This window comes from Siniperca chuatsi, linkage group LG14 (genome assembly GCF_020085105.1).
Source record: "Siniperca chuatsi isolate FFG_IHB_CAS linkage group LG14, ASM2008510v1, whole genome shotgun sequence".
NCBI classification, from domain to species: domain Eukaryota; kingdom Metazoa; phylum Chordata; class Actinopteri; order Centrarchiformes; family Sinipercidae; genus Siniperca; species Siniperca chuatsi.
In genome coordinates, this window is record NC_058055.1 from 21,842,502 (window position 1) to 21,869,183 (window position 26,682).

A 26,682-nucleotide genomic window follows, 5' to 3' on the forward strand; every position below is an offset into this window, starting at 1 on the left:
AGAAACATGCTATAGATCAGTCTCACACCAATTTTAAATCATATTTGTGTGTTTATTTTCCTCCTAAACACAAATGTATGGATTTTCTTTTTCAAATTAGCTAAGCTACTCCACAGTCTTTCCAGAAGCACGCCCTGATGTACATATACCCCCGACTGGGAATGTCTTAGAACGTGACTAGTCGTGATAAATCTTCCGCTTTTCTTTTAGTAATCTGATGACCCTGATCCAGTAAAACAGGCACACAGTTTCTGTATGAAGTACAGTAGTAGTGGTGCAGCTGCATGTTGTGAGCTGAGTACTGTAACATGTGTCTGTGTTTGGCAGCACCTGCGTTGTGGCACAACAGGCGTGGTGACGTTCCTGCGGGGTCGGATGTTGTATGTGGCCTGGCTGGGAGACTCCCAGGTCATTCTGGTCAGGAAAGGACAGGTTGTGGAGCTGATGAAGCCACATAAACCAGACAGAGAGGTAACACACTTACACATGCACACACTTCCTCACACACCACCATCACAAATCTATCACTTGAATGAAGAACAATAGCTGAAAGTGATGAATTTGGGTGGATCGGTAGATTTTGAGACATTTTATACCATCAATAATTTACATATTTACAAAATGTACTACATGCATTTGTATAGACGTTTGTATTGCATTTTAACTTATGACTGGGATTTAAAATTAAATATTAGCTAATTTGAATGTTAAATAATAAACTACACCAGAAATGTAAAACCTATATTATGTAATGCAATACAATACGGTACTGCTACACTAAATACTACAGTACCTTACTTTAAATTATGTTTGTGTGTTGACTTGGGTGACACAACAGCTCTATGGCAAAACAAAACATTAATTTCACAATTTTTGGATATCAGCCCAACCAGTGAGTGAGTATTTTCTATTAATTAAACTACGGACCTGTATGTGTGGTCAACATAGTTTTAAACAAGATACATTTGTACCAATAATAATCACTGTAATAACTGTTGTTTCTACATTAATAGAATCAGTTAATCAGTCAGCGAAAAGTCAACTTCTGAGTAAACTTGCCTGGTTTTCTATAGAGACAACAACCCATTTAGCTCACATTTATCAAGATATTACATTAGTAGTGTACTTGACATTACTAAAGAGTTTTTATACGGATAAACTTAAAACAATGATATGATGAACTTAAAGCAAAAGTTCAACATTTTTAGAAATACACTTATTCGCCTTCTGTGTGAGAGTTAGATGAGAAGATCGACACCACTCTCATATCTGTCTGTTGAATATGAAGCTACAGCCAGAAGCTGGTTAGCTTAGCTTAGCACTTTTCTTTCTTCACTAACTATTTCTTGGCTCTGAGTAGTTGCCAGGCAACCATTGGAGCAACCATGAAGTTACTGACATCAGACAGACATGAAGGCAGTATCCATCTTCTTTTCTAAAGCAAATAAGCATTTTCCAAAATGTTGAACTTTTTCTTTAATGTTAACATTAATTTTCATTATCGTACAAGAACTAATCAATCACCATACTCCCTTATGGTCTACAAAGTCGACAATCTTTGTTGTTACTCAGCTGTTGTAAATTCTGCATTATAAGAAATACTTCCAAGTTTAAGTTATTTCAAGAAACAGTCATTATTTTTCACTACTTTTTCCTACGGCAAACACGGAACAACAAGGCATAGCATCTATTATCATGTCGTCACGGCATGTTTCCTGTTCTTTTGAACATTCACTGTACATTTTCAGTCAAAAATCTGTCTACCCAAAAACAGCAGCTGTATTAATGTATCGTCGTAAGAGTGGGATTGGGTGGACTATCACTTTAAGAGAACAACATTTGCGGCATGGAATGGCAGGATGAGATTGTTATGTACCATGTGACAGTCATCATCATTATGAGCACCACTAAAGCCAGCTGTGCTTCATGTGTTGTCTGTCAGGATGAGAAGCTGAGGATTGAGGCTCTGGGAGGCTGTGTGATCTGGTTTGGCACATGGAGGGTTAACGGCAGTCTGTCTGTATCCAGAGCAATAGGTAAACTATTAGTTCAGTCAGATACTCAGTGCTCCACGTGTAGTATATATTCATTCATTCTTTTTCTGTCATAAATGCTGGTATGAGTGGGCCCTAAAAGAATAACCTGTTACCTGTGTTGACAGGCGACTCCGAGCACAAGCCCTACATCTGTGGTGATGCAGATCATGGTATCTTCCCATTGGACGGTTCAGAAGACTACCTGATTCTGGCCTGTGATGGTTTCTGGGACACAGTGAGTCCAGATGAGGCGGTGCGGGTGGTCAGCGACCACCTCCAGGAGAACACTGGAGACACCACCATGGTAGCCCACAAGCTGGTGGCCTCAGCCCGTGATGCGGGCTCTAGTGATAATATCACTGTCATAGTGGTCTTCTTGCGGGACCCACGCTCCCCACCACCCACCGGCACAGAGGATGACGAGGAGGGTGTGGTGGAGGGAGGGGTGGAGGAAGAGGAGGTAGCGGAGGCGGAGGAACAGGAAGAGGGGGAGGAGGAAGACAAGGCAGTCAGGGTAGAGCGCGACGGTGGCGAGGGAGGCAGCACTGCGGACATGGGGGGGAAGGGTCGCGGAGGCTGGCCCCTGCAGCAGTGCTCGGCCCCCGCTGACCTCAGCTATGAAGACCGAACGGACTCGTTCACGGACAGAACTAGCCTTAGCCTGTTGGGGCCGTCGATGGAGGGCCGCATCTCCCTGACCCAGGGCTCATGGCAGCCCTGCTCCGACTTTAGCCATGACCTCTTCACAACTTCCCACATCTACCGAGAAGAACGCCCACTGAGGCGCAGGTCCTGTATCCCTTTTCAGGAGGCCAGCATCTCTAGCTTCACGGACCCACTGTGGCCCCAGACAGCCATGCTGTTAGGCCAGGCAGTGAGGCGAAGCCGCAGGCTCGGTTATGGTAGTCGCCGGTGGGGCCGGAGGTGGCCAGGCACATCCAAGGAGCTGCTAGGCCTGTTACCATCCGGCCACTTGCTGCCCTACAGGCAGCGCGACTCCAACCGGAGGCCTGGAGTGGCAGTGCCTCAACTGCCCTACGATGCCACCATCTAAAGAGGTGACCCCAAACCAATCCATCTCCTTCACTTATTCAGTCCTGCTCCCTGCCCCTCAGGCAACCCACCTACCCACCCACCCACCTCTGCCTTCAACAACACGTCTTTCTTTGATAGTAGGTAGTTGTGGCCCCTGCAGTCGTTACGTGATTATTGAATTGCTGTTGGAGGAGTGGTGCTCTCTGTCCTAAGCCGAAATGTTTCCAAATGTAAGCTGGCCCACTAAACACAAGCACTGCTCCTTAATGTTGTAGGTAACGCGCAAAACTGCGTCTTCTCCAATGTGACCATTGATCAGTCAACGTGAAGCCAGTGCTGGAAATGCAGGTTAATAAGATGTGTTCAGACTGAACGTGTAATGAATCTTAGAGGCTGCACCATTGTATACAAAGTCCGTGAAAAGACCGTAAAGGACAAGAACAGACACAGTTTACTGTCTCGAGCTGTGTGACTCTACTTCATGAACGGGGATAAGGGAGAGGGTTTGGAGGCAAATAACAGAAAGAACTGGAGTTCCAGGTAAATTTTAAAAACAATTGCCTGGACTCTGAGCTGTCACATAACGTACTTTCAGTGTGTGTTGTTAGCTAGCTGGAGCTTAAGTCTGAATTGGACTACGAGAGCTCTTCAGCGCCAAGCGTCAAAAAGATCACTTGCATTCAGTCTGAACACGTGTTGAAGTTTAATTGATATGCTTGGTCGCTCAACACTCTCGGCAGCGTCTTTAGACACATATTATGGATTTTGGACAGGAAGAAAAGGCGTGTTTTATTTATTGCTCTCAGATACATGCAGAAACAAAAAATTTATCTCAACACTTATTGACCTAATAATTACACCCATATGTGATAGCTGAACATGTCATAAAAAACCATGAGCAACCATGTTATAACAGCCTCCACTCTTCTTTGAAGGCTTTCATCAAGATTTTGGAACCTGGCTGCAGGGATTTGCTCCCTTTCAGCCTCAACAGCATTAGCGAGGTCGGAAACAGATATTGGGTGAAACTAGAGCTGATCGATTTTTAGGGGAATACCGATATCAATATTTGAGATCCAAAACAACACATCCTCTGATTTTGTTTTTTTAACATGATCACAAAACTTACGATAAACGTTTTTGATAAGGATCCCTTAAATTAGATATTAAATAAATTAACATTTAAAATTTGAAATCTAAACTTGTTAGTGCTCCCTGGTGGACAAACTATGTACAGTAATAGAGACACAGTTTTTAATGACTTCAAACATGTTTTTGGCATTCTGTACTGTAATTTCTTGTGACTTTCCGGATGATATATATGCCACTACTCAGATATGTTTGTTAAGCTAATATTAGCCAAATATTGGCCATGCCGATGAATCTGTCGTGCTCTATTTGAAAAAGAAATGAGCCCCAAACTGTTCACACAAAGTTGAATGCACCTTTGTCTAAAATATCATTGTAGCTGTACAGCAGCATTTAGATTTCCCTTCATTGGAGCTAAAGGAGATCAAACCTTGACAAACAGCCCTAAACCAAAAGTACACAAAATACTTTTTATATAATCACTTAATGACTCATCCACATACATTTTCCTGTGCATCCAAGAGAAAGGACAGCCTTCTAAGCCATACCAGCAAAGTGAAAGAGGTTGAGTGCATGATCACTCAGCTTTATAATTTCTCTTTCCTCTGTTTAACGTTGCTCAAGTGTAAATGCAGGTTGATGTGACACATCTTTCGTCTTACTGTCGAGAATGTTGAGCGACCAAGCATTAAATTGAGATCTAATGGCCCTAGCTCACCTCTTTGTCACCCTCAGCAATCCCCTGTTGGCAGATGAATAAAGTTCATCGAGGAGGCCGGAACAATTGCAGCTCCTGGTTTCTGGGAGTGAAGGCACATGCTGTTCTTCCCCCTCCCATACAGTCAATGACCCAGCCATTATCCAGCCACAATTTGTCTACAGATAAAAGCACTTAACACTGGATTATAAAAGATTAGCAGTCACTTACCTGAATAAATGCTTCATGTAGTCCAGTATTCCAGATGGGGGGTTACACTAAAACCATTGAACAGAAGTATCAGCAGGCTTGATAAGTGCAAACCATTTCATGTTGGGCCAGGATAGTTGAACGCTGCAGAACACGTGCCTTCCATATGTGTTACTAAAGCCTACTTCCTTTACACACATATTCACTAATTACTAAATTCATGTGATAATATCACCATTAAAGACAAGTCTGGCTTGTGCTTTCAGTCGGGTCATATTATGACTTTAAAAGGCCACTTTAAAGGAATAGTTCGACATTTTGGGAAATACGTATAGTCGTTTTCTTACCAAGAGTTAGATGTGAATATTGATACTACTCTCATGAATGTAAACTGAATATGAAGCTACAGCCAGTAGCTGATTAGCTTATCTTAGCATAAAGGTGGAAGCAGGGGGGAACAGCTTGCTTGGCTCTCTACAAAAGGTAAAAAAAAATAGCTTTAGCCTCTCTTTTAGCAGACTGTATGTAGCCATCAAGTGCATATTTAAGAGCCTTTTCAGGGCTCTTGTTTCAAAATCAGCGACAGTTGTCTTCCAGTCTACATACTGAAGCAGGAGGAAACCGCTAGCTTGGCTCTGCCAACAATTTGTGGTTATTATGTTTCTGTTTGTGTACAGATTAAACAAACAACATATACTGTTTAAAATAGTGAGCTTCAGAGGTGCTGGTAGGTGGATTTAGTTACCTTTGGACTGAGCTCTTTCCAGTCTTTATGCTAAGCTAAGCTAACCGGCTGCTGGCTGTACAGTAGCTTCGTATTTAGCGTACAGACATGAGAGTGGTATTAAACAAGAAAGAAAGTGAATAAGCATGTTTCCCAAAATGTCCTTTAAGATTCATAGTCCTTCAAATAACATGAAGAGAATCTGCACATTTGATTGCCTCAGTAGCCTGAGGTAAGAGAGCAGCGTTTTCTATCTGTAAATAAAGTCGTGGCCCCTCCGCAACAATACTACACAGCAAACATCCCAGTCATCACTAACTGCAAGATATCTCCCACTGTCAGAGTAATCCACTGAGGCTGGCTCCCATGGCCCCACAGCGCCTTTATAATTGGGTCTTTCTTTGATCTGATCTAGATTCTTCAATGAGAGAGGGAGTGCCCCCCTCTCTGCTGTCTAACACGCTGCTGACAGTGCTGCACTTCAGTTATGTTAGCAACTCAGTCTATATGCCATCGTTCATAAGACTGCACTCGTCTGTAACAACTGGCTAAGACAAAAGTCAGTTTTCCATCAATATTCATTGGTTTCATATCGCTTAACACCAAATATGGTGGGCAGTCCATTCAATGGAGTTTCTCTTTAATGCTAATTCATAATCATAATTAACAAACTACTATGTAATCATCAAATCATAATCCTCCTACTGATTTATATCATAAAATATAATAGCATCCATACCCAGTTAACTTGGTGAGACTGTGCTTTAAATGTTTCTTTCGAATACACACAATAGCATTATCATAACTGTATCTAATCATACTTGATGACTGTAAACTAACTATACCACACAACTGCTTTGAAAACTATGAAATCGTAGGTAAACCCTGACCCTCCCACAAGTTCCTAACTCTGATTGTCAGTCACTTTCACTTTCAAAATACTAAAAATGCCCCTGTTCCCATTGACACACTTAAACTCCTTTGGTTGCCTCTTTCTGCTATATATTTAATTCGCTGTGGGAGCAATTGACTGTTCTCTAAGCCCCGCCCCCAATAGTTACTGTTGCAATGCCTGGCTAGCTTTGCGCAGTATATATGCAGTTAAAAATGATAACATGGCAGATTTACCACTCGAAATTCTTAGTACTTTTTGGAACAATGAGACCATGATTTCACACAGACATTAAACAAAAGCCACTTTCCATTTCTGGTTGGCAACCACCAATTTTGGCTGAAATAACAACTGACGCTAGCATATTTTATCCTAGCTAGCTAGCTAATTAGCATTAGCTCTGAGAGTTGCTGAGAGTTGGTTGAAAATTCTGTTTCCGGTTGATTTTGAAACAGGAACCCTGTAAAAGGGTCTTAAATATGCCGTTGATGGCTACATAGTGTACATGACATGATGCCAAAAGACTGAGGCTAAAGCTACAAGTCCCAGGCAAAAAGTTAGCTAGCATCCTCACCAGTTGATGATCCATGCAAAACACATGTAAGTAATGGAGCAGCATTGTTCTTGTACTCAGGGTAGAGCTACTTATCCCCAGTATTACATACAATACAGTATGATAAGCGAAAATGTAAGATCAGACAAAAATGTTGTTGACATAACCCTGTTGGAATGCTTAGCTTAGGGAAAAACATACTTGGACAAGCAACATAGAGGTTATGATGGTTATGAGATTTATGCTTTGTTTGTTTTTTCAAACAGTATGTTGTCATTTTTAACATTACAAGAGAAAAGGCTTAGAGGATGAGGACTAACTGAGTTGTTTGGAAAATGTAAAGCTATCACAGGTGAGATTGGGCTGGGGTTGCTGGGGTGTAAACCTCCACAAATCAGAGCAGAGTTGCTAACGTTACACTGAGATATAGTAACATCCGGTACCGGCTCCAACACAGTACTTCACACTAGATGTCCCAGTCCTGAAGGTGGCTTTTCTAACATAAACTGTAACCCCACAAAATAATGTAGTTAGCTAATGATGTTTTGCTTGGCTTTGGAAGTAACGCTACGTTATTGTTACTACTGTAAGTAGTAAGCTATTTAGCCATACATGCTAACGTTTGCTGCTTACATTAGCGCAGACAAACACACTGTTTTATCTTTCCTTACACTTTTCTCTTGTGTTTTTGAGTTTGGAAAGGCTAAAAAATTACCATATAACAAGTACCACTTTTACTACAGCCCCATGCACACCGTTTCAACAGTTTGACAGACCTGCCGTGCCTAGTTACGGTTGCTAAGATATGATTGGACAATCACTGTTCAAGGGTGGGGTTTACCGAACAGTCATTTTGACACATGAACATTCCCTAACATTGTAACATGGTCATTCCCCATTCTTTGTTTGATGCAGTGACTTTTCAAATGTCAGGATGTTATAGTAATGACCAGGTTCTGTAAATCGTGCCTCCACTTTCCTGGCCCAGTCCCTGGCTGATGAAACACCCAGAAGATGTGATATCAAAACAGATGATTCATCAGACAACAGGTACTGGTTTGTCATTCTTGACACATCCCATCACCTCCCCCTTTCGGACTTGCTGGTAGATGGGGGACTCACCTTGGAGCAAAAGCTTCATTGTTTCATTGCACTCACCTGTAACCATCCTGCGGACTGTCTTGTGAAGAGCATCAGACTGTCAGTGGAGCAGAATGTACCTCATGTCCCAGAACGTCCTCAGAGACTCGGTGAAGTGGGTCAACATGAGGTGGTGTCTCTTTGGGAGATTCTTCTTTCCGGGGGCATCTATCTATGAGGAATGTACTGTCGAGACTCTCAACAAACTAAAGCCACTGGATCCCTTTGTGGAAGTATCACAACAGTCACTGTCTCCAGAAGCGTTGGTTGACACCTGAAGAAGATGGGTGAAGTATCAGAAAACAATGGAAATCAAAGTAATTTCAAATATTCACTTAGACACAGATGCGTATGTATATTAGGAGTACTAATTGTGAGTTGAGTGAGTGCTGGAGGAGTGTATATATAATAATTCTGTCTTGTAAATCAGTGGTTTTAATCCATGCTCCACGAGGCCCAACTGGGTCAGATATTGACTTGATATTGACCCAAATCTCCCACCACCAGACTGAGGTGGAGGTGAGGATGTGATGTTATTGAACCGCTTGAGAGGCATCAGTCTATAAACGCTGCCTCTGCCTTCAAGAACTGCTAAAGTATAAAAAGGTGTTGAACCAGTCTGGCTTTCACTGGAGAGTTGTAGTGTCCTATCATGGCCTAGCTGCTGTTTCACCCTGCTTTCTTACCCTGACATGAATAAAAATCCTGGGAAAACATACATAAAGATGTTAATTATCGGCTTAAAATACTGTATCTCCAGTCTTCAGCTTCGATTTAAAATGTTTTATCAGTACCAGCCTTAAAAAAAAAAAAAACGTCTTGCCAATCAAATTATATCAGTAGTTTGTAGGTTTTCATTCCAACTCTGCAGGTGTTAGATGATTAGCATGGCGTTGATTAGAGATGAGGAACACATGAGTGAACTGAACTGCTGTGGTTTTTTGGGTAAAATGGAGTTTAGGCTTCACTTCTTGCAAGTATTTTAGATAACAGATTAGATATTTTACACAGATCACACAGGGCAGTAAACTCTAGAGGAGCAGACCTGCCAAGAAGAAAGAATTTTCTGAGGATCTTGTTATAATGACAAAGCCTTCTCTTTAAAATGAGAAGCTTGTATCAAGAGTCTTTACGCATAGTTATAAACAAGGACAATGGTTAGTTTTAGGTTGGACTTGTTCTAGTTTCTATTCCAAGTGGTGCTTCTTTTACAGGGGGACATTCTTTGAATAGGAGGGCTTCACTACAAAACTTCTCATTAGAACATGATTTTATTTCTTCTTACAATTAGATGCTTTGTCATTATAACAAGATCTTTTTTTGTTGTGTTTTTTTGTAAATGGTGGCAGTTCTGTGCCGCCATAGAAAACTGCTCCGTACAGATTGAAGCATGTTGTACTTGTGGCCGGACCTCAGAGCAGCTGAGCAGTGCAGCAGTAGTTTTCTGTCGCCCGTGATTCACTGTTGATTTTATCAAATCACTGATGTAGTTTCACACCAGCTCTTCAGTGTTGATAGGAAGCTCAGCGCTGCACTGGCGGGAAAGATGTACCACAACAGTGCTCAGTGACAAAGATCCATGGGTTGCTTTCACCAAAACCCTGTGAAATAGTTATACAGTGTTACTCATCATATTGCAAATCGCCAGAAGTTGTCACTGTATGAGCAATAAAAACGTTTACCATCATTCCTTGTGGTAAATCCTCTACCTAAGCTCAAGAAACCCACACTTCCTCCCTCACTCACGCTCTGCTTGCACTAAAGCTTCCTCTGAGTCGGATGTTTCCCTCCCCTGATGATGAAAGCAAGCAGAAGTTCAGCTCTGCTCTCCCATAATCACTGTCTAACTATAGGGTCCTCCATGAATCTGCACTGTGTGTCTATGTACACAAAAAAGCTTTTTCTTTTTCTCTGTAAGCAATAATGACGTTTCATTAAAAGGCTCTCTGAGGGTTTGTCTTCTGCTGAAGGATGCAACAAAATAGTAGTTCTGTCAGCCATACTTGAAAGGTCACAGTGCATAAATGCTGAGTTCCTGAAGTCAATTTCCCATTCATTTTCCCCATAGAGAGTAGGATTAAGAGTCACATTCTGCTGCCTGTGGTAAAGTTTACTTTCACTTCACCTTCTGTGGCCAGCTAGCTAAACTTAAATGATCTGCATGTCCATGAAAAAATGAATGTGAAGCTTTCTTCCTCAGCAGTTTGTGTACATTTGAAAAGTTTGCCTGGAGTTTGGACTTTTTGGTCCTGTGCACTCTGTTCAAATGTAATATGTAATGTGGAAGAGGGGGAAGAAGATCACTGAGGGCTGTGATTGGTCCAGGCCATCTCCTTGTCCTCCAGTCGTGAAGACAAACCCCATGATTGGCTCTTCTTCAACACGCAGGTTAAGTTAAAATAAATTAAAAAAAAACAGTAAAACACACCTTGAGTACCTGTATTATTTGTGTTCCTGTAGTATATAAATATGTGTATTGTAACTGGTGACTAACTATCATGTATATAAAGATTAGACCAAGTCATTGGCTGATGCCTTTTCTTTCCTGAAGAGTTGTGATCTGTGTCAGTTTGATTTCTCCCCTCAGGTGAAGGCTCTGCTCCTCATTAGGACGACACTACAGCTCCATTTAATTACCTAGACTCCTTTTTAGTCAACTCTGTGCTTATGTATGTCTTGTGGTGACGTATGTTTTTCACATGTATGCACATCAAAATACAACTTTTAATGTGACAAAAGCAGTCTGTACTGAATTGGACGACTGATTTATTCTTAGAGGAATAGTTTGACATCATTCACTTTCTGGCGGAGAGTTAAATGAGAACATCACTGCCAATGGAGGAAAGTAAGTACATTTACTCAAGAGCTGTACTTGTACAATTTTGAGGTACAGTACTTCTTTACTCAAGTATTTCCATTTTATACTACTTTATACTTCTACTTCACCACATTTCAGAGGGAAATATTGTACTTTTTACTCCGCTACATTTATCTGACAGCTGTAGTTACTAATTACTTCTCAAATTAAGATTGTACATAAAAAAACATATATGATTATAAAAATACAACTCAGAACCCCTTTAAAAAAAGAGAAGTGTCTACTTGGTTTTAAATGTCTTTGAGTTAACAGTTCTACCAGGGGATATTTCCTTTTTCAACTTATCAGATAGTGTCATTTAAATAACTGTTCGAGACCCACAGAGGTGAAAGTATAAAATATTTCACAAAAGACAATAAGAGAAAAACTTTCTAAAAAATGATGAAATTTGTGTAGCAGAACTTTTTTTCTTTCTTTTCCCATTAATCCTCTCACAACTATTTATCTTATGACCCCTTTGAGCTGCAGAAAATTGGGATTTTCTGGCTCTAGTTACTGACTATGATACCGCCAAGCAGTAACATTCAAAACATCCCCTCAGACAGCTTTGGGTGACGTCACAGATGCTCCATCTTTGGTTTTCTTTCAGTCTAAAAAAAAAAAGAAAGAGCCATCTGTGTGAAATATAAAGCAAAGATTAGCTCACTAACCCATTAATCCGGCTTGGTCAAACAGGCTTCAGGGTTATGAAAATCATACAGTAGAAGGGTTAACAGGAAGTCATTTTTTTGTTTAGTGGATAGGAAACCTGAACATGTGTAGTGAAATGCCAGAAGCCACTCAGTTTGAGAAGTGATGTGATGCTGCAACAGGGCTTTCATGTGGAGCAGTGCTGTCTGCTGTTACATAAACAGCTTTACAAAAGTGAGCAGTCCTCCACATTCTTTCTATAAAAAGACTCATCAGTTCACCCCACTCATAATCTGGCTTTATTCTCTCCATTCCAGCAGTTTGGGCTTTGAAACAGGGTGATGAAGTCCAGAGAGAAGGAAAGAACATACTTCTTCCAGTATGGAAACAAGGAACAGCAGGGTTTGACTGGTGGAACCACTGTGGGAGACTACATGCTGGGTGTCACCCAGCCTCCAGAGACTCGTGGGCTGCATTTGGTTCCACATTAGCACAGTGTCTTCCCCTCAGTGATGACATTTGTGACATACAAGAAGTCCTTCTGGTCTTCAGCATGGTAACACAGGCCAGGGGTCAACTGAGGATGAGACCAAACAGCCCTGACAACCAATACAACCAAGTGTGGCCAATCAAACTTGGACCTGACAACTTCAGTAACATGGTTCCTGAATGTTTATCAGCAAGTTAATAGAGCTCACCAACAAACGCATGGTGTTAGTGTTGATCCCTGATGGCAAAAACTAGTCGTAGTGACAGGGTGAATTGCACAGACATCCAGATGGAGCAGTTGCGCACTCAGGCTGTTTGAAGGGCAGGGGCGGAAAAAATTAAAAGAGCACCAGTTGCATGCTGGTACACTGTCTCGCACGTAGGAGCATGTGGAGGCCAACTAATTTTCTAGCATGTAGGGCAGCCTATATGGCACTGTAATATCGAAGGGCACCCATTAGTGCACTGGATCATGTTTTCTCCCCTGGGCCCCTCCCTCCCCTGTTTCCACTCAATGTACACTTAAAAAGGACAACACCACCAAGTGTTATTACAATGTATTATTGTTTTTGTAGTTTTGTTTAACATTTCTTTCTGAAATAATAACATTGTACTCACCACTTTAATAGCTGAGAACAGGGAATGCAGCAACATTGCTAAAAAATAAATCTAATGGGGCAGGAAACACGACAGGTTGGAAACAAACCCACAGGTTAGCTAAACTTGTTTTGGAAGAGAAAACAAAGGCGGACAGACACATTATAATCAAACTGTTCAGGAACAAACATCCATCACTGACAATTTACAGACTGACTTCCTGCTTTAACTAGGTTATTATAACCAAATTGAGATGATGACGAAAACAAGACCCGGAGTAAAGCAGAATTATCCTTTAATCTTTAAAGCAAATTTTACATTTCAACATTCAGACATTACGTTACCTCGCTGTGACGATGCATCATCTGTGATCCAAATGCAAAAGTAATAGGAGACAGAAGACACGAGAATGTGGTCACTTCCAGGATCTTAAAACATTTTATTTATTACACAATAAAGTCAAATAATGCAGTGCATTCTGGGAACATTCAAAATAAAAGCAGCTTTTGACACAACAAGCAGAAATAAGAGAAAAGGTTAATAAACGGTGAGAGCCTGGCTGCCGTTTCCCCATGCCTCGATCATGAACATGTAAAGCAACAGAGGAAAAGTCAAAAGTCACATGATCAAGTGGACTGGAGTTGCAGAGGTGAATACATTTCAAACATCAACTTCACTCTACTGGATGATTTCAGTTTGACTTTACATGTCTTGGTGCGAAGACGTTCTTTCTCCTTCAATCCAGCCAATAAAGCCATGCACGTTCGGGCACATGTACAGCAAGCTCCACAACTGTATATATCAAGATATTTACACAGTAAACTAATGACTGTAGACATGTACAATACTGTCATTTCTTTGATCCAAAGATTAAGTGGCTTTAAAAATAAGATATGGCTCAATGAAGAGGAAAGGGCCCACTTCAGAGTCTTACAAAGTGCAGAAAGGTCTGTTAAACTGCTCAACTTCCAGGTACTTCTGTTCTCAACCTCATCCGCTATAACAGCAAGTCAACGTGACGTTTTCCCGCTTAAGTTTTCTCCCAATAACGTGCACCTTTTGCAGCCTTTGACACACAAGAGTATTCGAGATGAAAAATAATATATCCATGAAGAAAAGCCAGTGAAGCAGAGATCCTATCAGTGCAGCACAAAGCATGTTACATAACTACAGTTTTTTTTTTTTTTTTTTTAACCTTTTCTGTCAAGTCCTCTGAGAATGAAGAAGGACCTTAAATGCACCACACTTTCAACTTGAAGGGTCTGTTCACCCAAATTACAAAAAACATTCTCTCTCTTACCTCTAGTTGTATAAAACTCTGTAGTTTTTGTTTTATTTGTCCAGGTTTGGAGAGATGTCTCCCCAATGTAATAAAGCTAAATGCAACACATTTAGCTTTGCTCACAGCATGGAAAAATTAAATTTGAAAAATGTATCGGAAACATCTCTTTCCAGAGTCAATGTCACTGTTACTCTACAGAACACACACGGTTTTCAATGGAAATACTTTCGACTGAAGAAAGAGTCCCAAGTATTTCTGATTAAAATTGTTAACAATGAGTTCTGTGGATTATTTACAGTAACAGGGGCATTGTGTTTCTGGAAAGATGTGTTGCTGTTGAATTTTTAAAATTTCATTTTTCAGAGCTCCACAAACTAAATTCCATTCACCTTGAAGTGCAATGATTATTTGATTAATAATTTGACAATTAAACCAGCAATAGTTTTGATAATGCAACCTTTTTTATGTGAAAATGCAGTTTCTCAAATTATTTTCTAGTTTTCTATGATAATTAATTGGATATCTATGGATAGTTGATCGGACAAAACAAAAAAGTATTGACCAGGGTTGTGGGACATTATGACATTTTTCACTCTGCTGGCATTTTATACACTAAACAACTGAGAAAATAATCTGTACATTAATCAATAATGAAAACAGTCATTAGTTGCAGCCATACATTCACCGCTATTGTATCGAAACCTGGACAAATAAAACAAAAACTATCTGTATGGATAGATACGACTACACAGAAGTGAGAAAATAATATTTGTACTTTGGGTGAACCGACCCTTTAAAAAGAATGCGTCGCTGTGAAAAAAAAAAGCCTATTGCAGGTATTTTGTGTTTGACGGCTGATGGAAAACAGCTGCTGTGACATCACTGACTGCGGCCAGAGGTTCAACTTATCTCAAAGTTTCCACCCTCAGAGATAGCTGACTTTTCAGTTGTGTAGTGCATAAACTGTAGTGAGGTCGCTCTCTGTGAGTGGTGTAGCTCCGGTCAGTAATGTCGGAGCAGATCGAAGCAAGAACACCTGCTGGTACATTATTATGGAGTCGGATCTGCATCATGCTTCAAAGTTTCAGCCCACAGACATCATCAGTGCAGCAGCAGTTTTATAACCCATGTGATTCAGTGATCATGTAGCCTTTTCAAATGTCACATAATGACAGAAACCGTGGTTGCTGCTGCCGCTGTTATTAAGAGAGAAGACATTTACATAAGTTACGAGAAGAAGAGAAGCTAATTGAGCACTACATGTTCACCGCAGGAAGAAAAAAAAAAAAAAAGCACTGAATATATGCAGTGGACAAGCTGCAGTGTCACTAAAACTGAACGTTTTGGGAGGGAATAGTTTTTTTAGCACCAAAGCTGGGAGGTGCAGAGACATGGGTGAAGGAAGTCGAGTAGGTGTGGAGACTTAAACATCAACAACAAGCCGTTATAAAACACTAAGCTCTTATTGACAGGCTACAGATTATGTACAGTTTATCCTCAGACTCTTGCAAATATGTTGTAGACTTGCCAGATTTACAAAGAATTTATACACTGAGAAGTTAACAGATTTGTGCTGAAAGTTAATTAAAGTGGCTGAAGTCCAGGTAAAATGTAATGGTTCAGGTTTATAAAATAAAAAGTAAGAAGATAAACCAACAGTTTTTGTGCCCTAAACATTTTTAGAGATTCAGTCATTGCACAAATGGCTGAATGTTTTCCTCTGACGTACTGAACTGACCATGACAGAAGTGAAAGTATGTGCATCCCTATATAATTATGACCAAGAAATGCAACAGGGAAAAACATAAAACTGCTTTTAAAAGATTGGAAAATATTGAAATGTTAATTCTCTTAAGAAGGGGCAGTTTCATTGTATTCACACAATATTTATGACTTTTGCGGTCATCTGAACAGTTAATATTTTCCTTAACGCCATCACAACCACCTGATTACATCTTTACCATTATTTCTGTCATGGTCCAGTTCTGTAAATATTCAGCACTCCAACAGAAATGTGAGCTGTTGCATTGTCTTCATTTCAACTTCATGCGTAACAAGCGGTTTCTACTCTACAGATCTGTGTAACTAGCATGTGTGTTGTCTCCGGCCGTTATTGCATCGCTGTATGGCTGTTGAGGATAAAGCAGTGGGGCTCCAGGTCTGACAGGCTCAGAGGAAATCACCTGTCAGCAGGCAGACTCATATCATCGGACAGAAGCTGCTCTCCTGGAAGGAGGAAGAGGAGAAATAACTCATCTGAAAAATGTCGGCAGATGAAAATATCAGATCTGTGTCGAGCGATGAGACTGTAACCTTCCTCAAATTAATACATGAAATGAACAGAAATGACATATTACCATCACATTTTCCACATCATTTTTGATTGTTTGAGGTTTGACTGGACTTTTGTCATCTCGTTACGCCCTCTTCTTCTGCAGTGTTTTTTTTTTATGCACCCTACTGGAAAATTAGCGCCACCAACTGTTTGTCTCGACGAACCAACTACTAATATTTGCATCACAGTGGTGGATGGAAACGCGCAGTCATTCGCATTTCCGTTTGCAGATTTTCTGGAAATTTGGTTAAAATTTGCGCTAAATTTGGATGGGACCTTGACCAATGTTGTGATTTTCCGGCCTTCGAGTTTCGGTTCACTCTCATATTTGACTGCAGCTGACAGCTATTTTCAGCAAAAAAAACAACAACTGTACACTACCAAGTTCACTGCATGTCACACTGTGGGACCAATAAAGTCTTGGTGTCACACTGTCAGACTGTATGATATCAATTTTGAGACATGTCAGATGTGATGAATACCTCATAAATCGCAGGGCAACATATAAATATAAAAAGACAAAAACAGATGCAAACAGAGAAATGTCATCACCTCTCCTCATTCATTCTCTCATGTTTTGAAAATGTAGCAAAACACTGAACAAGCTTTGGTCAAAGCGCTGGCACTTCTATACATCAAATAACCTCAAAAGAGGAGGAGGAGGAGAATGTGGACTGGGGAAGAGGGCAACATGGAAGTCCAATTCTGCAAAGAGAGTTTGAGGTAAATGTGTTTTTTTGCAGTGGCATCAGGCTAGATCACCACTGTATTCTGCATCACTTTTATATCGCATTTTGATTGGTTGGTTTCTAAACGTGGGTCATAGCAGCAGTGACAATGTTTGACAATGATTTTGGTTCTTAATTTAGACACCAAGCTCTAAATTGGCCACAGAGTGTGTAAAGGGGCTTTTAACTGTTGATGTTTGACCTCCGCTGTGTGTGTTCCCATGGACATTGTGTGTGTCGGTTACCTGTGCAGGGAGGAGTCTGGTTGTCGTAACGAGAGTTGTTGCTCTGCAGAGCCTCGTCCTCAGTGTCGCTGTCACTGCTTGTTGCTGCCACCAGGACAGATGGTGACTGATCTACAGACAGGATCAGACAGGATGAGACCATCAGACTTGTACAAACGATCTTTTATTGAACATTATTCAGCAATTTAAGTTTAAAGGAAAAAAACAGAAATAAAATACAGATTTAGAACCAAAATAATTTTTGTTAATCACTGTGGACTCAAGTCCTGCACAGTATTGTTTTCCAGCTTCCTCTCAGATGTTTGTCGAATTGTTCTAATATCCCCTCTTTCCCAAAACAACAATATACTTTGACTTTAATTATCTCCACTGACACTGAGGGTGGCAGTTAGAGGGTGAACTGACCTTCATTTGACTGTGGCTGTGCACAGGGTCCCTCCAGCAAGGACTGATGGGAGTTTCCTAAGCTTTCAGATTCACAGTCCAACATGGCTGCCCTGCGGTGGGAAGAGATGGAAGAGTCTTTGTGAGAGGCACGACAGAAAGATAGAGACAAGAGGAGTTTGCTGTTGTACTGTGAGTAAAACAGCCATCTGCTGTAGCTTAATGGCTACATTTGTCCTGTGTATGATGAGTCTCTGAGACACACCCTAGGGTCCTACTGCCACAGTTCTTGCTGGCAGTCATGTAGCTCGGTCCTCCCAAAGAGAAGATGTCATCCCTGGGCCCCGAGGCCCCGTACAGCTGCTGCTCCACCGAGTACTGCTGCTTGGAGGTGGAGGCCTGCTCTGATGAGGAGCTGCCGAGAGACACAAGGGGGCCCTGGGTGCAGTCAGCCTTCAGCACTCCTGGAGCAGAGACAGGAGCAAAGACACACGATGATAGGTCTTGTTTTGTTTTGTGTTTTTCAGTTCAATCCAGGCAAACAAAACTAAGTAGGCGTCCAGACCAAAAACAGCACTGCATTAAAAGACTGCAAAGGGCTGCGTGGGTAGAAGCGTGTTGGTTCTCAAGACGATGAAATACGATCCATCAAGTCCAGTTGGAGTAATACAGTAGATTCGTGAGGCTGGAGGCTTATCAGACTCATGGAAGTTGGTCTGAACGCAGCCTGATACAGACTAAAAAGCCCTCCTAGCGTATCCTAGAGGTCACAATAGTCATTACACTTACAAACTGAAAGCGTTGAATGCACTGAACAACATACAGTCAAACTAGACTTTCCTTAGAGCTCTACCTAAGTTTGAGGTTGACACAGGAGGGGCCTATCTGGAGAAGTTTTATTCCCTATTGAATGTAAAATAGTAAAATTACCTCAGACTCCATGGAGTTAACTATAATCAAGGAAGTTACAGTATATCGTGATATTATCAAAATCTCAGACAATATTTGGTCTCATGTCACAGTATCCACAATGCCATGGAGCTAGCAATGCCATGGTAAGAAGCCATTTGAAGCAACTAAAGAACACAACATGACGAATGAGCAGTGCGAACTGTCAAATGGAAATCCAATGGGTTGTAAAAACTCAACATTCAGTGTTTATTCACAGGGACAGTCGATGGCTGGAACTTGGATGTAAACACTGTTTGAAATATTGACACACTGAAACAAATTTTAGTGAGGAGGAGTATGTAGTGCTCAACAACCTACAGTTTATCACAGATCAGCCACTACAGCTTCAGGAACTATTTTAAGTCACAGTGGAACAGTACAGAGGAGAGTAAGAGCAAGGTAAAGTAGAGGTTATTTGGAGCAGTATATGTTCAACTCCAACAAGGAGATACTTCAAGATACAAGTAGATACCTGATCCAGTTAAGTACTCTCAGTGATTTTGTTAGAGCGCCTAACCAAAATTTCCACCACGCTCATCGTTGATGTTTTGAAACTCAGTTTGAGGATGCTATTGGGTGATTTTAACAAACTAAGGAACCATACTTTAAAGCTGCTCTAATAAATATTTTGTTTTAACAATGGATGAACTGACTAAGTGTAATACTCATTATAAATAAGCTACACTTAACTTGGCAGTTCATGCACTATTACTTTATACTTTATACCATATTATCATCATCATCAACCGGTAAACCCACTTTGTACTTCACACTTTATTTTATACTTATACCCACTTGGTACTTAATTTATTTTCTGACCTGTATTATATTTTTTGCTTAGTACTTCTATTCCTGTGTGCACTGACGTGATAGTGAGCTGCAGTAGCAAAAGAGTTTCCCCTCAGGGATCAATAAAGTATTTCTGATTCTGATTCTGATACGAAAGGTGTCACTCGTAGCGATGAATCCACAGATAATCCCCGGACTCTGCAGTTCTCCTCAGCTCTACAAAGCTTTATTGCGTGTTAAAGCTCATTGTTTTGGTTTTCCAGCCCATAACTTCACTGTTCTGGTTCACTCTCGCCCCTCTTACCAGCGAAGTTTCCAGCTTAAGCTGGCAGTTGTTTTCAGAACCCCCACACCAAAAAAAAACAAAACAAAAAAAAAAAAACACTGTACCCTACCTGCTCAGCACCAAACAGCAGACAGACACTTAGCAACTAGCTGATGAACATAGTAGAGCTCTTAGCAGCTAAAGAGAAAGAAATTTCCCTCAGGAGTTAGAGGAGAAATACCAACACAAACATAACAAATGAATGCTAATGTTGCTGCAGATTTGCTGGATGAGTAAATAGGCATCTATTTGCTAACAAGCTCGCCATATAAAATGAATAAGGTGATATTATGTTTATGCTGTATTTATAGCTTGCTTCCTCAAGTGGCCAAAAAAAATTCATTAATGTAGGTTTTAATAGTAACATAAGTTAGAAAACTACTGACCCTCTGCGCCTCCCAGCCCCTCTTTGATATGCAGGCTGAGCTCTGAGGCCAAGTCTGCTCCTCTCAGGTCCTTCTCCAGCTCCTCTGGACTCCTCCTCTTCACAACCAGAGAGCCGCTGCTGTCCAGGACAGGGGACAGAGATTTCCTGGCTGCACACAGAAAAAAGACAAATACGTAATTATCTCAGATCTATGGACCCAGTAACTGTAGAATCACGTTGCAATCATCACTTGTTGGGAGATGAAAAAAAAAAAAAGATTGACACTGCCAGCATGAGTCCTGTGAGCCTCGTCATCATCTGTAGTCTAGTCTAAATACAGTCAGTCTGGGGTTCCTGCCTTAGTATCTCAGGCTCATACAGAATCCAAATAACTCTGGGTAAGACCATGCCAAAAACAGTAATCTGTATCATTAATAAATCAAAGCACAGAATAGATGAACTGCTCTAAACTAGCCTCCAAAGCCACCCTAGGCTAATTTTTGCACAGTGAGAAATGAGTCTGGAAATCCTCCACTGACAATCCAAAGTGGCAGCAGAAAATGATGCGTGGTTAAGATAATGATGATTATGATGATTAGAGCAATATTCAGATCTGAACTAAGAGCTGACTTCTCTTATTAACTATTTATGCAAATGGTGTCAGGTTGGTTGGAGCTACAGAAGCAACAAATACTGAGCTTCAATTTTGCTTTGATGGGGGGAGAAAAAAAAAATAAAATAAAAAAAATAATTATTTAGGAAAGTTGCACAGAGCTTTTATGTTAAGTTTGATTTTAGTGAACTCTGCTGACAAAAAGCAAAAGTTATTTATACTTTACTGATTTCTAAAGGAGTGGTCCTACCAGAGAGTTCAGAGACAGTCTTTATTAGTAGCTTATTACATTATTTTTTTTTTTTTAGCCATGGCTCCCAGACGATGTATCCCAATGAATTTGGTGAACCCCTGACAATTCCTGTAGCGCCAAATTTGATACAGATATCCACGAATATATGAGTCAAACTGGACTTCCCAGATCGTGTTTCATTGTCTTCCCAGTACATGAAGCAACACGCCCACACCAACGCAGCCCCTTGCATATTTTTTTAACACTGGGCTGTGTTCGATCTAAATGCCTACTTGGCCTGTAACATTTTAAAATTTTTACAGCATTTGTTGATACTGTTTTCATTTTTAATGCGGTCCTACTGAATAATATAACACATCCCCTATTATTGGTTAAATAAGCCACTTAATGAAATGAGAAATTAAGATGGCATAGTGGAGCATTTCATTATTTTAAGCAGATGGAGCGAGTATCTGTAAATATTTGTTTGTCTGAGGCCTCTCATGTTCAGTCTTGTTACTGTCTGCTTTGCACATATCACAGCTCCTTTTCCCACCAGCACATACTGCCGTGAAACTAGAAAACAGCATGGTTTCTGCACAGCTTGTTATTTCGGGATGTTTTTGAAAGTCAAAACAACTCATTCAATTCACTTCTTCAAAAAGAAAGATTATGAGAATTATGGAGACTATCCGACGTAGAGGTAGCTAGATAAAGATAGGATTTTCAGTTTGCGTACACTTCATGAAATAACACTGGAACACTCAGCACTGTAGCTGTATAGCAGCTTAACATTATTAGCATTAGCAGTGTAGCAGTCCTCACCAGGGCGGCAGGGCCTGGACCGAGCTGCAGCTGCTCTCCCCAGTAGGTCCAGCTCACCAGGCTTATGACAAGCTGACAACTCTGAATCAGCATGGTGGGAGGGTACCTCCTCCACACTGAAGCCCCCTGATGGGCCCGGCCTGGGCTCTCCGGACCCCCGAGCCTCAAGCACTTGGCTCTTGACATCAGACATCTTGCTGCGAACCTCAGCCATTTGAGCCTTGAGGCGGATCAGGACCCCTGAGTCTGGAGCTGATCGACGCACGACCTGAGGTCGCCGCTCTCGTTCTTTCCTTGAATGAGGATGAGCTGGAAGAGACGAGAAACAGGAACGAGAAATGGAGGAGTGAAATTGAGAACAGCTTAAGAAAATAAATCCTTTTGAGAAACTGCTGCCACCCAACTATGATCACCATACATTAACATACTTTATATGCTTCACAACAACCCATACATTTGAGTTTTCAACACACATCTTTAGTTCAATAAGTAGGCAGGAATGTGTATTACATCGCAGACATGCAACATGCCAACAAAACTGGGACCCAGTCATAAAAACATTGCCGCATAGCACTACTAGTGATCAAAAACTCCACAGGGTACCTTTAATATTATTTTCCCCTGTTTATTTTATTTACGGAGGTAAGTTATTGTAATTGAGGGTCTGATTTTTTGTTACCACCCTTATGTTAAGTTGGCCTTGTCCATGCTGAAGTTCTAGCTCCATCTTTGCAACACTGTAAATGAACACAAGTCTTTGTCTCTGTGGCTGCTTGTGATTTGGGGAGGATGATTTAATTTTATGCTGTGCCTTTGCCACCTCTGGACAGAGCATAAAACAAACTAGAAAAAGCACATGACAGATAGTAGCCATCACTAATATCTGAGATGGTCTCACTGGAGAGAAATGAAATGAAAAATTTGTTTATTCTCAAAAGTAAGTTATAGAGTGATAAAAAGCAAAGTCATTGTGTCCCTTTAAAAGATAAACCTCTGTCAACTATGGCTGCTGTAGAACTGTGATCATCCAAAGGGATTTTTTTTATTTTGGAGCCTGTGTGTGAGTATTGATTCTCAGTGTAGCTGGAATGATTTGTTGTTAGTGAGCTGAGTGTGTTTACAGACCTTGGCTGTGCAGGAGAGATACAGGAGGCCGAGGCTGAAGGCCCCACAGAGACTCCACGCTGCTGCGCTCTTTTAGATCCAGCAGCTGGATCAGGATGACCGGGTCAATCTCCAGGAGGCTGCTGTTGCCTGGACCAACAGCACCAGTGGCTCCACTACTACTGGCACTGCGACCAGCAGCAGCACTGCGATGTAAGGAACGCACACTGGAGCTGGATCCACCTGCAGATCAGGCAGAAGACGGTTTTTATAGAGAGTTCATATATAGGTGTACTTTTCTTTAGAGCAGAGAATAAAGGTTAATTAAACTTTTTCCCCACCACAACTTTTCCTTGTGACTTGTTTAAATCCCATCTACGCTACCTTTATGACTGCTTTTCAGAAGTTGAACATTTTTAACGCAAACCTGACTAAAAGCAAATTGTGTGACTTCAGTAAATTCAGCGGAATATATAATAAACCACTGTTAGCATTTCTCTAATCTCTATAAACCGATATCTACATAAGAATGCAGAATCTGTAGGCAAGGGACACGATTTCGGTATCGGAAGCGGCAGAATGCATTGGCCGAAATGCAGTCTCATAACACATCAGCTATTGTCTGACGACGATTTAGATTTTTATCAATCTCGGAACCCTAGAAATTTGCTTTTTAAAAAAAAAAATTGATCTGCATTCCAATCGTCGTCAGACGATAGCCGATGGGTTCCGAGATTGACATTTCTCCACCTATTGTTTGAGTACACATGCTGCTGCTTTTTAATGATAAAAAGATATGGTGCCAAGAGACGCCGTCAAACATAACAGATTTAAAGTGACATTATTTATGTTTTGTTTAGATGGATGGATGGATGGATGGATGGATAGATGTTTTAAATCTACATATTTTAAGTTTAAGAGAATATTTAAACTCAACAGAAATATTGATTTCATTTATATCGATATTAACAGATATGAAAACATTTTTTCCCCCATATCACCCCGCCCTATTAGCATTTGTTTGTAAACAGGATGTTTCAGTTTTCCATGCAAGAGATTCCATTAGTTTAATTTTGCACTGAAAACTATATTTCAATTTTGTATTACAAAACATAGTAAAATTTGGAAAATGTGGGTGAAACCACGACACTGTGGGACCTAAAGAATGTGCAGCAACATTCTTCTGAGGTCGACTGACATCTAAGAGAGTGAACACATACACAACCCCCACTCATCTACACATACAGACACCAAGTGTTTCTATATCAGCACGCAGCAAGGGGTACAGTGCATCAACAATGACTCATCCTCTTCATGCCTTTCAACACCAACACAGTCAAACACACTGAAGGAGCTGCTTTGAGGCCCAGCATCATATCACTATGTTCTGTTCAGAAGTCAAACAACACAAGTAGATTTGATTCTGTAAATTCTCAAATAGTGGCTGAGGCCTTTATTTGAAGCAGGACATTTATAAATATTTGATGGTTACAGCTTCACTAATTTCTTTGTCTGGATATCTTTGGGTTTTGAAACATCTTCAAAAGACGTCACCTTGGGCTGTGGGAAATTGTGATGGATATTTTTTTGTTTGTACTATTTTCTTATTTTGTAGACGAAATGATTAAAGAAAAATAATGATTAAGAAAATAATCAGCAGATTCAACAGTGAACATAGTCTTTAATTGCGGTCTTACTGCTGTTCACTGTTGATACAAACTAATTAAAAAAACACTTCCAGGTTAAATCCCTGGTTAAACATTAACCAGAAATGTTAAGTTCGGTAGAGAATGAGGTTAAATTACAAATATGCTTCCAAATCCAAATATGTTATGTACCAAACTATGGAGTATGAAAATAAAAAATAAAAAAAAAGAAAGAAAAATGGTGATAAATCTGTTTTGGCTAAAATGGCAGTGGAACACAGATAGATTTGTCTTGAATTTTGGAATCCATTAAAAATTAATTCTGCTTTCATGTGTCACTTTTCAAGATTTATGTGGAGCTCTCTTAATGCCACATGGTGGCACCAAAAAAAGTAACCACTTATCACCTGATATACTCCAAAATGGACGCGAACAGCGGACACACAGACTTCTGTTTATACTACACTGGGTGTCTGCATAGGCACATGTGCAGTCGCAATGTGGTCATAAATTTTTGGCTGCATGCAGGTGTTCAGAGAATCTGCGCAGACCCTTGAGGACATGGGCAGGCAACAAAATGTATGTCACGCAGGCCCTTGAGGTTATGCGGATGTGGAAAGTATAATTTGGGTTTATTCCTTGACCCATATCCAAACTTTCCACCAAGTTTCACTGAATTCTGTGGAAGTTTTTGAGATACAGTATCTGCTAACAAACAGAAAGACAGATCTCCTCTGCAGAGGTAAACAATGAAACCTACTCCTACACAACAGGGATACATACATAAAGAATTATGAAAAATAACTTTATATTGGTGTATGAATTATACCTGTGGCTCCAGCCAAGTCATCAGGAAGCTCGCCTTCTTCTGTCTCCAGGTTCCCAATGAAGTCTACGTCATTCTCTCCTGACCTGTGCAAATATACACAAACATAAACAAACAGTAATGTATTCAGTAATTATGCAAGTGGTAAATTTTATTCAGATTAACTTTTTTTTTTTCTCCCCACAGGTAGGTAGGCAGGCAGGTACACAATCCCCACTTCGTGTTACTATCCCTCTGCCACAGCTTAGCAAAGAAACTGAGGCCTTCATGTTCTAATCACTGCAATACATTTTTTTGTAAAAAGAGTCACTTTAACGATATGTTACATGAAAAGAATGTAAGAAATTCTACTCACATGGTCTCCTCATCTATGTCGTTCTCCTCTGTGTTGCTGGTGGCTGTGGAGCTCCCCGAGGTGCTGCTGCCGTCCAGCGGGTTCACCTCCTCCTCTGTCAGACAGTCCACCTCCAAGTCACCGTCCGACAGCTCCTGAACAACACAGTGACACCGTGATCACACTAAGCTCATGGTTTTCTGGAAATGATGTCCCCATTTCTTCACCCAGTCTAATAATCTGGCTTGCCCTGCTGGGTGTAGTCAGAGGTTCAACCTGTCAACCCATAAAGGCCAGTGCAGTTATGTTTTTCCTCCATCCAAAATCTACTATGGACTTACTTAAAAGAGGACTATTTAAATGTCCCAACAATTAACTTTGACAGATTTCCTGAGCCAAGGGATGAGGGTCAGTAAAAGAAGCCTTTTTTTTTTTTTTTTAACTATCAATATCAGTCAAAAGAGATACAGTCGTTTGTTTGTTTGTTGCAACCAATTGCAATCTGGTTACACTTCCTATAAAAACATCCCATTACACTCAATTAAAACATGACTGAGCCACAGAACAACAGGAACAAATAAACAGCAGCCAGCAGTTTCAATTCACTGACCTACAGTACTGAAGTGTATTGGATTCACTAAAGAAAGAAAATGTTCTTGTAACTACGAGAAAGCATCAAGAAAATCTCCATTTCTTTCCCCTTTGGTGAATAAAATATTGTACTGA

General features: G+C 40.6%; 2 protein-coding genes across 4 annotated transcripts in view; one reads left to right on the forward strand and one right to left on the reverse strand.

Moving 5' to 3' along the window:
• The window catches only part of ppm1e (protein phosphatase, Mg2+/Mn2+ dependent, 1E), a 50,416-nt gene extending 39,519 nt beyond the window's left edge, over positions 1-10,897 (forward strand). For both annotated transcript variants that reach the window (XM_044221703.1, XM_044221702.1), the window contains exons 6-8: positions 328-471; positions 1,943-2,036; positions 2,162-10,897. In XM_044221703.1, the coding sequence (XP_044077638.1) occupies positions 328-471; positions 1,943-2,036; positions 2,162-3,090 (1,167 nt within the window). In that variant the 3' untranslated portion in view covers positions 3,091-10,897. The remainder of the gene's footprint in view (positions 1-327; positions 472-1,942; positions 2,037-2,161) is intronic.
• Positions 10,898-13,248: 2,351 nt separating this feature from the next.
• Positions 13,249-26,682, reverse strand: part of trim37 (tripartite motif containing 37) — a 30,872-nt gene continuing 17,438 nt past the window's right edge. For both annotated transcript variants that reach the window (XM_044221705.1, XM_044221706.1), the window contains exons 17-25: positions 25,978-26,111; positions 25,626-25,708; positions 23,172-23,393; positions 22,047-22,355; positions 20,396-20,545; positions 18,210-18,408; positions 17,966-18,057; positions 17,561-17,671; positions 13,249-16,478 (exon numbers count right to left, since the gene is read on the reverse strand). In XM_044221705.1, the coding sequence (XP_044077640.1) occupies positions 16,432-16,478; positions 17,561-17,671; positions 17,966-18,057; positions 18,210-18,408; positions 20,396-20,545; positions 22,047-22,355; positions 23,172-23,393; positions 25,626-25,708; positions 25,978-26,111 (1,347 nt within the window). In that variant the 3' untranslated portion in view covers positions 13,249-16,431. The remainder of the gene's footprint in view (positions 16,479-17,560; positions 17,672-17,965; positions 18,058-18,209; positions 18,409-20,395; positions 20,546-22,046; positions 22,356-23,171; positions 23,394-25,625; positions 25,709-25,977; positions 26,112-26,682) is intronic.